This window comes from Saccopteryx bilineata, chromosome 4 (genome assembly GCF_036850765.1).
Source record: "Saccopteryx bilineata isolate mSacBil1 chromosome 4, mSacBil1_pri_phased_curated, whole genome shotgun sequence".
NCBI classification, from domain to species: Eukaryota; Metazoa; Chordata; class Mammalia; order Chiroptera; family Emballonuridae; genus Saccopteryx; species Saccopteryx bilineata.
In genome coordinates this window covers 94,527,294-94,540,484 of record NC_089493.1, presented here as the reverse complement: position 1 = coordinate 94,540,484, position 13,191 = coordinate 94,527,294, and the positions used below count along the sequence as shown (strand labels likewise).

At 42.1% G+C, this 13,191-nt stretch overlaps 1 protein-coding gene across 1 annotated transcript; it reads right to left on the bottom strand.

Annotated features, from left to right (window-relative positions):
* Positions 1-238: 238 nt before the first annotated feature.
* LOC136334606 (dehydrogenase/reductase SDR family member 4-like) lies at positions 239-6,958 on the bottom strand. The gene is made up of 7 exons (XM_066275051.1): positions 6,819-6,958; positions 5,195-5,372; positions 4,765-4,866; positions 3,326-3,396; positions 1,380-1,431; positions 936-1,070; positions 239-406 (listed from the first exon to the last, which is right to left on the bottom strand). Exons 1-7 carry the CDS (start codon positions 6,956-6,958, stop codon positions 239-241), a joined length of 846 nt encoding a protein of 281 aa, XP_066131148.1.
* Between the last annotated feature and the right edge of the window lie 6,233 nt (positions 6,959-13,191).

The window sequence follows — 13,191 nt, the reverse complement described above, 5'->3', positions numbered from 1 at the left end:
GTTTCCTAACTATCCAGCCAGGAAAAGGCGTAAAGAAAAGTAAAAACATTAAAGACAGTTTTATGCTGTAAACTTTCTTTTCTGATGTTTTTATTGTTTCACACTCTCATTATGTTGAACGTCAAGTGTATAGTTGAAGCACAAGCTCATCATTTATACAGGTGACCCAACATGGTGGCTCCAGAGCCACAGAGGGCTTCTACAATGAGAGGCAAGCCTGAGCTCTGCGCTCATGTCCTCAGAGGCGGGGTGAGCAGCCCCCCACCACAATGCTCTCTCCGTTGATGTAGCTGGCATCTGGAGAGCAGAGGAAGGACACCACTCCGGAACAGTCCTCAGGCTTCCCGATTCTGCATGGAGAGAGGAGGTGGGGCTGAGAGTGATGATGCCTCCCATGAGCCCTGGGCTCCTGTGGGCTCCTGGGAAGTGAAAACCCCCATGGGCATGAGAGAAGGGCTGAAAGTGGAGATATGTGGGCTCTTCAAGCCTCAACACTAAGGAAGAGAAATGGGTAATTGCCAGCAGAGGGGTGGTGATGGTCTTTATTCATCACGAAGGTCTGCAGTTCCATTATCCCAGATCTAGGAAGGACACTGCCTCACCCACAATTTACCTCTGGATTTTGTAGTATGTGGATAAATCATCCCAAAAGTCTGGATTCTCCAATAACTAAAGGGAAAAGTGAAATGGTTAGTGGTGCTCGTACAGATGGAATCACATGAACTCCACATATCGACACCTTGGCAGCTGGGGACACTCTGGGCTTGCCCCTAGCAGAGGACTGAAGTCCTGATTCTGTTGCTGATCCTAAAGGCAGTGGACCAGCGCATCAACACAAGAGTCCACAGGTGCAAGTCTCTGTGAGGCATGGCCTGGTAAGGGAAGGTACCCTGGTGCTCAGTGGGGCAGGAGCAGAAGCTGTCCTTCATCCTCACCACTTGGCTGAAAGGTGTGTCAATGATTCCTGGCATTAGGCAGTTCACTCGGATGTTCTTTGGTGCCAGCTCCTTGGACAGGGTCTTGGTGAGTCCCAGAATGGCTGTTTTACTGACATTGTAGGCCCCTATTTGCTGTGAACAACACAAAGGAAAGTAGGTGGCATGAACGGAAACTGAGGAGGGGAGCTTCAATTGCCTCCCTAGGCCCGTGCATAAAAATATCTCTTCAGCAGCAATGAGAGACCACTGGTGATCTCATAAGGAAAGGTAAAAGGCTGCCATGCATGTTTTTCTGAGAAGGAAGTTCGGAGACACGTCTTGATCAAATGTGCATGTAGGTGTGCTCCAACAGCAAGGGCCTGTGTTGGGAACTTCCTGGGCCACTCCACTTTCATGGCAAATGGGCCTCTATCCTTTCTTTTCATAGAAGAGAATACTTACTTGTGTTGGGCTATATACTGCACATGTGGAGACCAGAACTATAGAGCTTCCCCTGGCAAGAGAAAGAGAAAATAAGTATGATAGAGTCACATATAAATGGGGCAAATACACACAGCTGGGGCATGAAAAGCACTAAAGACTCTGGACCATGAAAGTTTACAGCCAGTTAGAGCCCTCTCCTACTTTCCTCCAGCCAGTTTCCTCTGTCCTAGAGCATCCTGAGGGCCAGGACCAGGGTTCTGTTCTCATGTCACACTTACATGCTCAACGTACATTAAGGGGTACTAGTACAAACACTTTCATGAAATACAGCCAACATCTGACTTTGTTCTAGACTATTGTTCTCTCTGGTGTGAGGGTGTTCCACAACAGGCATGCTTAGGAGTAATATTCTTAATCCCAGAAGCTCCGTGTCCCCTCTTAACCCTGCCCCTCAAGGATGCTCAATGCTTCCTCACTGACCAGGCCTAAGGACCCCTGTTCTGACCTCACCACTCTACCCGCAGTTTCCTCTCACGGCAGATACTGTAGACTAAAGTTTCCTTTCTGGGACCTGTTTGGTCCTCTAGGAAATCTGCACTCCTGTCTCTTTCCCTCTACACACTCATCCCCTTTCCCTCGGTGTCTGTTCGGTGTAGGCCTGTCAATTCGGGTGCTTTCTGTGTCCCTCAAGTGTTTTCCTTCATGCTCTCCTTTGATACAGAGGATAAAATGTGCTAAAATAATTATACCAAACAATCATATGATTTTCACCTTTGTCTCCAGAATAATGACAAAATTCCTTATGATCGTATTCAAGGCTGTCCATTATTTGACAATACCTGCTGGTCCAGCCTGGTCTGTGACCTTTCCCTGCACTCACTGATGGTTCTACAGCTTGTTCTATGTACCTCACACAAAGCAGGGACTATGGGGAAGATAATGGAGGATGTGGTTGTCTAAAAACAAAGAAGGTTGGGAGATAAGAGCTGCGTGGAGTTGAGAAACTCTACCACTGTCGCTGATGGCAGGCTGCGGGGTGCCTGAACCTGGACGCTTGTGCCCTGACCTGCTGCGTGCAGCTGAGAGGCCACTTTCAGTTCCCTGATTCCAGGACAGTAGGGAACTCAGGGCCTTCCTGTCATTAGCATCTTATTTCTGTCTTCCATTAGAGTCCTTGCCTGATTTCTGGGTACTCTAGACATTGCATATTAATGTAAAGAGACAAGACTTAAAACTATGAAGTCAAACTTTCACAGTTCTAGCAAGACCACTTACATTGCTCTGATTATAGGGTAGCTGTGGGGACTTGGACCTTTCTGTCTATAGATTCCTTGTTCTGCTTATAGTAGAGCCCTTGTCAGATTGCCTGGGCATTCTAGGCATGAGAGAATTACACTGATGAATTGAATTCTTTTGTTTGTTTAGTTTAGGGGTCCCCAAACTATGACCCGCGGGCCGCATGCAGCCCCCTGAGGCCATTTTTTCTGCCCCTGCCGCACTTCCGGAAGGGGCACCTCTTTCATTGGTGTTCAGTGAGAGGACCATATTGACCATCTCATTAGCCAAAAACAGGCCTATAGTTCCCATTGGAATACTGGTTAGTTTGTTGATTTAAATTATCTTGTTCTTTATTTTAAATATTGTATTTGTTCCTGTTTTGTTTTTTTACTTTAAAATGAGATATGTGCAATGTGCATAGGGATTTGTGCATAGTTTTTTTTTATAGTCCGGCCCTCCAACGGTCTGAGGGACAGTGAACTGGCCCCCTGTGTAAATAGTTTGGGGACCCCTGGTTTAGCTGATGCAGTCTGAAAGTCAGACTCTCACTTCTCTGTGTTACTGACTCAGCTAATCCTGCTGTCCTCCCTGGAGGGCTAACTCAACATCAGCTTCCACTCACATCTACCTCCTCTGCTCCATATTTCACACCAAATGTATCCTTCCCTTTCCCCTCTCTGTCTCACCCCCTCTTATCCATGTGAGGCAGCAACTGGTTCAGCAGCAGGACCGGGGCCTTCACGTTGACATTCAGGGTCTGAAAACAGAGCAAATGAGGGGAGGGGAGGGGAGAGGGACATTCAATCCAGCGCATGTTCTCAGTGTATTCGCACATGTACCGCATTAGAACATGGGTGTGATGGCTTCTGACAACAGGATGTAGGGACAGTACTGGCTTTCTTAGACACAGGGGAGGTAGTGGAGGAAGGCATCTTGAAAATGCAGGAATGTGGGGATGAGCCTGACCTTGCAGGCAGAAGAACTGGAGTCTGCAGGATGTCTCCCGTGTCTGTAAGGGCACCAGCTGGAAAACAATATCCTATCTGGGTCCTAGCAGTCACCCACCCGTTGAGTTTGGGGAAAGTGAGTGTTATGAGATCAAATGTGTACCACCAAATTTCTATGTTAAAGTCATAACCCCCTATACCTCAGAATGTGACTTCCAATAGGAATAGGGTCATTGCAGGCACAGGTAATTAAAAGACATAGGATTGCCTGACCTATGGTGGCGCAGTGGATAAACGTCGACCTGGAAATGCTGAGTTTGCCGGTTCAAAACCCTGGGTTTGCCTGGTTAAAGCACATATGGGAGTTGATGCTTCCAGCTCCTCCCTCCTTCTCTCTCTCTCTCTCTCTCTCTCTCTCTCTTCTCTCTCTCTGTCTCTCTCTCTCCCTCTCCCTCTCCTCTCTAAAAATGAATAAAAAAAATAAAAGAATAAAAAAATACATAGGATGGATCCTAATTAAAAATAAATGGTGTCCTAAAAAGGGAAATTTCTCTCTCTCTCACGCTCTCTCTCTTTTTTTCTCTCTCTCTCACCCCCTGCCCATGTGAAGATGAAGACAGTGATTGGAGTGATGCTTCCTTCTATAAGCCAGGTAACGTCAAAGATTGCCAACAAACCAGCAGTAGCTGGGGAGAGGCATGGAACAGATTCTGTACAGCTGTCAGAAGGGACTGACCCTGCTGGTGCCTTCTGGCCTCCAGGACTGCGGCACAGTCAACTTCCAGGTAAGCCATGGGGTTAGTGGCACTTCGTTACAGCAGCCCTAGGAAACCAGTGCAGCTGGATTTCAGGGTTCCCGCATTGAGGATGAAACATTCTTAAGAAGGAAGGGAGTCATTCCCTTCTCTGTGTGCCACATTTATTGTGATTACCTGGTTCTGTGTTGGACCTTCCCAGCAGACTGGGAGTTCAGGGACAGTGGGGACCAAAACTGCAGTGTAGACTGTCTCACCTCCATCTCACAGATGGGGATTTAAGAGTAAGAGTCCAGGCATCTGGCCTTGCTCTGTGCCAGTGAGTCTGAGAAGGGAAGGTGTGTGGGAGATGAGACGGAGAGAGGGTCACACGGAAGTTGAGGATGACATTAGCCTATCCTACCTGGTGACCTTAGACCTTACCTTGTCCCAGACTTCCTCACTGGTCAACCAGATACTTCCTACAAAGGGATTGACTGCTGCCACAGACACCAGGATGTCAACACTCCCACAGTGATCTAGGGCCTGTGGGGAGAAGGGAACATTAAGGACCAGGAGTCAGGGAGCAAAAGAGGTTTTCAGTGGGAGATGCGTCCTGTTTGCTGTCCCTGGGGCTATTCCTGGTTAAATCCAGGAGGGGACTACACCAGTGAGGGTAGAGAGCTGTCTATCCTCATCAGACTCAAAACATCTCTCTGCCCAGATCTGTGTTCTGTTCAGGTATATGGTAGGCTCTGGAGTGACCAAAGTCACTTAATTTCTGTGCTTGTTCACTCAATCAAGTTATGTTTTTAAAATAACCACTATTACTACTCTTATTTACCCCTCCATCCCCTGATCCCCATTTCCTTACCGTGGCCACCAGCCGCTCCCGGTCCTCAGCCTTCCCCACGTGGCACACGGTGCCCGTCACGCTCAGCCCCTCCCCCTGCAGTGCTGCCACTGCGCGGTCCACGTTCTGCTGCTTCCGGCTGCTGACCACCACGTGGGCCCCGTCCTGGGCCAGACGCTGGGCGATGGCAAAGCCAATCCTGAGGGAAAACGTGGCTGTGTGGTTTCAGCCCTCCCACCCACCTTTTGGGGTCTCCATGTGTGACACAAAATGAGTTCAGCCATTGGTTCTAGGGTTGCCTCCAAATCCTTGGCCTGGGAAATAAAAACTATTAATGCTTACTCTATGTCAGGTCTTCACCAACACTAATGCAGTTAATTATCATAAGTATATATATTATAATCATATATATGTAGTATATGGATATATTATAATTATATGGATAAGAAGTTTTTCATATCAGTTTTTTTATTATCTACACTATTTGGTACTTTATTTTTTATTATTAATTTTAATGCAGTGATATTGATAAATCAGGGTACCTATGTTCAGAGAAAACATCTCCATATCAGTTTTAGTAAAGGGAATTTAAAAAATGTAATGTTCCATCAGAACATGTGTAAACCACTGGCGCCCGCTGACGCTGTAGTCTTTCACTGCCCAGTGTTTTCTGCCTTTGTTTTGGCCAGAGGACTCTGGTGCAAATTGAACTAACTCTAAGCTTTGTGGCTTTCCTCTGCTCTGCAGTATAAAATCTTTGATGCTGAGAACATGTTCTGCCCCCTCCATCTCCTTACTTAAAAGAGGTCTGAGGCACTCTTGGCTGGGGCTTGTTGAGCTCCTGTGATAAAGGTGAGAAAGTAGGTTTTTCTCTCCTGTACAAACTATTTGGGCAGCTTGGAATTTTGACCTAATTTTTTATTATAAAGGCTGGGCATTGGGGACACACAGATTTAAATATCATGGAGATCTGGAAGTCTGGGCTACTAACAGCTCTAAAATAAAAGGATCTAATATGACCAAGAAAGGTAAAAAGGTAGATAATCCCTGTAGCACTCAATACCAGAATTTTCCCTGCAGTAATGACTCATTCCAGACCATGGTCCATTATGGCAATTAGAGGATAATTGGAAATGGAGTGACATAGGAAGAGATGTGATGAGTAGGGCTTCCTTTATAAAAGTCTTATAGCTGGTCATGAGTCATCGCCTTGCCCAGGGCTTTACTGACAGTGGGCACTCTGCAGACAGTGGGACTCTTACTCTGAGAGAGTATAGGTCTCTGGCTTTTCCTTACTGGACCCTGACATTAAAGGTCTTGGCAACATTCTTCTGAAAAATGGGGAGACAGGGCTGTCCTATAATGATAACTCAAATATCTTAGGGTAACCCAGCCTGTAAGTAGCAGAGACTAGTATCAAACACAGCTCTAACTGATGCAGAAACAGCTTATTTTCAAATATGTCTTTGTTGGGACTTAGAAACAAGATGTGTTAGAAAGACATGCTGAGGTTTGGAGTTTATTATAAATACCAGAGCTGTGTAATGAGGTGGGTGTGTCAGGCAAGGATGTGTGGGAATGACATCCCCTGGTCTGGGATGGGGACTCTAACAGCTCTTGGTCTCATGGACTCCCATTCACTCACCCATTTGTGGACCCAGTGATCACAGCCACCTTCCCAGCCAGGGCACAGATTTCATCTGCTCTTTTGCTGATCATTCTTGCTGAGAGAAGGACCGAGGGGCAGTGAAGACCCTTAAAGGCCCACGACACAGCTCTGAACATGGTAGTCACTCTCTGTCCTCCCTCTTCCTGGACCCAAGGCTGGGGAAGAACCTGGGAAGACAGTCATATCATGACCCAAGTTGGGATCTGCATCTTCATGCATGCTGCATGAAAAGGATCCACTGAAGTCTCTGATATTGTCTTATCATCCTTGAAACTTAACAGAAAAGTATGGAGCTGCTCTAGTCCTTTCCACGACCTATTGCCCAGGCAGGCTCCCTGTCATAGTGAAGCACACCACCATGGTGCTGGGCCTCTGGTAGATAACTGTGTGATACTTGCCTGATTCACCTTCACACCCTCAAACAAGGAATGTCACTGTACTCTTCTGAGAGTCACCTTTTTACTTCCCTTCACACATTCTTTAAAATAAATTTTTATTAATTTTAATGGGGTGACATCAATAAATCAGGATACATATGTTCAAAGAAAGCATCTCCAGGCTATCTTGTCATTCAATTATGTTGCATACCCATCACCCAAAGTCAGATTGTCCTCCGTCACCTTCTATCTGGTTTTCTTTGTGCCCCTCCCCCTCCACCTTCCCTCTCCCTCCCTCTCCCCCCCCCCCCATAACCACCACACTCTTGTCCATGTCTCTTGGTCTCATTTTTATGTCCCACCTATGTAATAGCCAAAGCAATCCTAAGGAAAAGAATGAAGTTGGGGGCATTACAATACCTGACTTCAAACTATATTATAGAGCCATGACAATCAAAACAGGTATTGGCAGAAAAATAGGCACTCAGACCAATGGAACAGAATAGAAAACCCATAAATAAAACCACATATATATGGTCAAATAATTTTTGATAAAGGGGCCAACAACACACAATGGAGAAAAGAAAGCCTCTTCAACAAATGGTGCTGGGAAAACTGGAAAGCCACATGCAAAAGAATGAAACTCAACTACAGTTTGTCCCCTTGTACTAAAATTAATTCAAAATGGATCAAAGACCTAATTATAAGACCTGAAACAATAAAGTACATAAAAGAACACATAGGTACTAAACTCATGGACCTTGGTTTTAAAGAGCATTTTATGAATTTGACTCCAAAGGCAAGAGAAGTGAAGGCAAAGATAAATGAATGGGACCACATCAGACTAAGAAGTTTTTGCTCAGCAAGAGAAACTGACAACAAAATAAACAGACAGCCAACTAAAGGGGAAATATTTTCCTTCACACATTTATTCTTCTCCAAAGAAACTGCATTGAATTTTCTCCTCAACTTTCCACTGCTTGCTGCAACCATCCTGATTAAAGCTCTTGTCACTGCCTCAATCTGCTGAAATGCCTGTTCCTTCAACAACCTCCTCTTCCCTAAGCTCTCTACCTGAAGCAACTACAAATGTCTCCTTATCAGTTATACTAAATTTGTTACCATTTGTGACAGGCAAGATGCTTCCCCTCATCCAAATGACTCTCATCCAACTTTAGATAAGAACTGAGCCACTCCCTCTTGCTTTTAATAACTTTCATAGGGCCTGTTGTACCTTCACCACTCTTGAGCCCCAGGACTCAGTGTCCAGGCCCAGTGGCCCAAAGATCCCATGGCACCTGTGTCATTGTTTCAGCAGCACCTCATGTCTACAACAACTTTCTGTTAACCTACACCTTTCATTCCAAACCCCTCACCTTCTTACAAGGAGACCAAGGAACAACAATTGTCTTAGGTTGGGTCCTCAGAACCACACTCAGAAAGCAGGTTGTTTTTTGGAGATGGTCTTGGAAAACAATGTTAGGGGATTGGAAGGAGTGAGACAGAAAGAAAGTTAGCCCATAAGTGATACATTGTCAAGTGGGTTATGTTTATGGGTAACTGAAGTTCATTCCTAGTGAGAAACTCTGAGCAATAATTTTGAGTTTCAGAGCTATCCCCCTCCAAGGACAAGGGCCTTCAGAATCTCTGTTTCCAGGACTGCAGATTTTAGCACTGAAAGACCCACGTTCCGGGAAACTGCTGAGTTCTAGGCAAACCAAACAGTTGGTTACCTGACAGATATACATATTTCCTACTCCTGTCAGTCACTGGTTGAGAACTGCTTCCTGGGCTGGAACAGAGAAGAGACCAGGAGAGAGAACACAGAGGGCCTAGGCCCTAGGGAAAACGGGGTGGGATGGTAAGACTATGAAACTTTGGACTTCCTGTTACTGAAAAAAAATTAAAAGATTATGGTATTTTTCTTTTTAAAAATTTATTTATTGATTTCAGAGAGATAGATGAGAATATCTCTCCGTCACCGTATATACCTTGAGAGGGGATCAAAAGATCAAAACAGCAGCTGCACTTCAGGATGATGCTCTCTAACCAACCAAGTTATCTGGCAAGGGCAAGTTTTTAAAATCTTTGTATTTGATGTAAATAAATGATGATCACACTTAGGGCAGCATAAACATTATTCTAGTACATAACGACTAAAATAGGAAACCCTTGTTTCTCTAGTGTTCTATTTTTTCTTATTTCTTATTGCATTTTATGTGTGCTCTACCCAGCCTTTCTACAACTATTAAGTGCATGCACAGGTAGGGTTTGATATTGAAAATTAACCAAATCCTTCCCAGAGAACAAAATTATAGGACTCTGCAAATAGACAAGTTTATATTCATACTCAAAGACAAAAAAAAAAAAAAAAAAAAAGCACTAAACGACTATGAACTAATACCTAAATCTCTGGGTTTCCAAGCAAGTTAATATTGTTGGTCTCAGGAGTGTTAAGGACTGAATTGTGTCCTTCTGTTCCCAGATTTATATGTTGAAGGCCTAACTTCTATGACCTCAGAGTGTGACTGTGTATGAAGATAAGATCTTTAAAGATGTGAATAAATTTTAAAATGGCTTAATCCAATCTGATTGCTGTCCTCATAAGAAGAGAAAATTCGGGCATCGAAAATAGATGCCAGGAATGCATGCACATAGAGAAAAGGTCATGTGAGGACACAATGAGAAGGCGGCCAGCTGTAAGCCAAGGAGAAGGAGGCCTCAAGAGAAACCAACTCTGCCAACTCCTTGGTCTTGAACTTCCAGCCTCCAGTACTGTGAGATATGTATTTCTGTTGTTTGAGCCATCCAGTCTGTGTGCTGTTTTGTAATGGCAGTCCTAGCAAACTAATACAAGAAGAAACTTCAAGAGTATTCCTTGCTACTTCTACATTTTTATCTGTTAATCTCCCTCAATCTTTCTTTAAAGAGAAGGCATACAAAGGCTTTCGGACCAGCAAATGATCTCAGGAAATAAAGAGGAGAAAGGAAACCATGAAACTCAGATACATAAATTTGAAGAGAGCAAAGGTGCTTCTAGCGGTGCAGGTGAAATAGATTGTGCTTCTGGGTTGGGAAAGTGATCGGAAAGTCAGTTATATGGCAAGAGGAGGTATAAACAACTATATCATTGGTTTCATATTTCATCGCTCATCTTCTGAGACTGGTTTTAGAACAAAGTATGTGTCTTAATTTGGTTCTAGAAAGTGTCACCATTGTTGTGTCTTCCCCTCCTGTGTAGAATGATGCAACCAGGGGCAGCTGGCAATCATCCATAGGTGTGAGGTGGTGTGATATTTCACATTCTCAGTCTTGGCCTATGCCGGTCATAGAGTGATCTATAATCTTAATTTTCAGAAACATATAATCTAAAAGAACTATAATAAAATAGAGAGACTGGTATATTCTGAGAATGTATATATATGTTTTATGCATGCTATGTACATTATGTGTATATAAATACACACATATATGTTATATATGAAATGTGTTTCTGTGTTCTGTTAGTAGATCAGGAATGAACCAATCTGGTTGCTGGGAATGTATACAAATCTTGACATTCACCTAAGTATTTTACATATGAAAACAGATTTATGAATAAGGACCATTATCATCTTATTTGTAATAGGTGAAAGAATTAGATAAACTTAAATGTTGAATATAGTATGTTACTTGATGGGATATATGCAGCTGTTAAAAATAATGTTTATATGTAGTTTGTAACAATATGGAACTCTTTCTGTTAAAATGCTAAACAAAAAATAATGACACAAACTTATGATCCAGGCTGGGTAGAGCATTGTCCGGATACACCAAGTTGCAGGCAAAGGCATATTTAACTGTGGGTGCACTGGGTGCGCACTCTGGGCCCTGACTTCTGAAAGGCCCTGCAAAACCCCAACTTTACACTTTTTTCTAATGACACCAAGTTTGGTTTCATATGTGCAATTTTAACATGAATAGTATATAATATATTTAATTTATTTAAAACATCATTATCATGTTTTTTAATTTTTCTTGTCTCTCTCTCTCTTTTTTTTGAAGGGGCTCAATATTTTCTTCTGTGCCCAGGGCCTCAATCAACATTAATGCGCCTCTGGTTGTAGGTTAGATAGCCTGTCAGAGCACATACAAGAATCAACAATGATCGCATAAATAAGTAGAACAACAATTACTGTCTCTCACTCTCTGTGTCTCAAGTCAATAAATAAGAAACTTTAAAAATCTTATATACAGAATGACTGAAATTATATTAGCGTAAATGTCTACATAAAAAAAATGCTTGAACGTAAAATATGTGGTGGAAAAACACTGATAAATAGGTGTTTCAACTTTCCCTTTCACCACAAAGATATTTTTAAAAAGGAAAAGAAACAAATCCAAAGCAATAGAGTAAAAAAAATTTATAAAAATTATGAGAAATACTTGGAAGAAATGTTACCTTTCAAGAAGAAATCACAGTCCAAAATGCCTGCAGGGAGGACAATAGTAAAAGGTGGGAGCAGTTGAAGCCGCTCCAAGCTCAGAGGCAAGATATGGAAAGAGTAGAAGGTCTTGGGCACTTGTCAGAACAGGATTACTTGCATTTGGAGGAGCTAAGCCATTATCTCTCTTCTCCAAATCACTACCATCTTGTTAAGCACCACCTGAGAGAAAGCATCAGCCCTGGGAAGGTAACCACAGGAAGGCCAGGAGAGAGTTGGATTCATACAATCAAAGGAAAGAAAGAAGAAAAAACAGCATAATGAAAAACACAAAATAAGAGTTCAGGAATAAGTCCAAATGTATACGAACATTCATAATAAATGCAAATGGATTAAATTAATACATGAAAAGATGGAGTCTCTTGAATTAAATCTTTTAAAAACCCAGCTAAATATAGATCATGAGAGACACAGCTAGAACAACATGGCTAAGACAGATTGACAGTAAAAGATTGATGAGAAATAGTAGGCAAATATTAAAGGACAAGCGATTCAGACAATATTATAGTTAGACAAAATATGTTTTAAGGAGAAAGATTAAAATGTAAACATTAATAATTTATATTGATAAAGTATATATAAAATAAAAATTTTAGCATTCACTGTTTTGTACTTAACATATAAGACTAAAATAGGAAAAATCCACAAAGTTACCAGGTAACTTTGACATATTTTTTTCTGAAATCAACACTTAATGAACAAGATGTAAGTAGGGATATAGAAAATATTAAATAATAATTAACAAGGAATCTCAATAAATCCTGAAGAGCAGGAATTATGTGGGCCACCCATCTTCACTGACCCTCATGCAACATAGAAATCAACATAAAAGTATAGGACCCAACCCAAGAAAAATCATATACCTAAAATTCTATGCTCCCATATAAAATAACTTTTGGAGGAGAGGAATCAAAGTAGAATTCATTGTTTGGAAATGAACAACAACCTGAGCACTTTGCAGGAGAATAAACCCTCTGGAACGTGGTCAGATTAACACATAGGGAATAAAGCACGGTCTTCAGTACATTTTTTCAGAAAGGAAACAATTGAAAATAATGGCATAGCTTTCAATTCAAGAAGTGAATAAAAAACAAAAAACCACTAGTAAACCTAAAGTGGAAAGAATATTTTAAATCAGAAATTATAAAATTGAAAACAAAGAAAATCAACAAGTGAGTAGAAAAGAAATGCATCAAATTCTCTAGATGGTTTTCCTTAGGTGGTGGGACTATAATTTTTTTCCTTTGAATTATTACTCTTATTTCTTTCTCCAAATTTCTACATAATGTATACATTGATTTTATATTTAAAAATTCCACTATTGTTAAATGACCAGATTCTTCTTGAAGGAATGGCTGATTCTAGGGCTGGCATAGGAAAAATACTAGATGAGCCTGGACCTACCTGTAGTTTCAGAAAGTAAACAACTGTTTTCATTTTTTTTTAAAGGATGAAGGGATGTCAATAGGACAGAGGAGTCAAACTGAA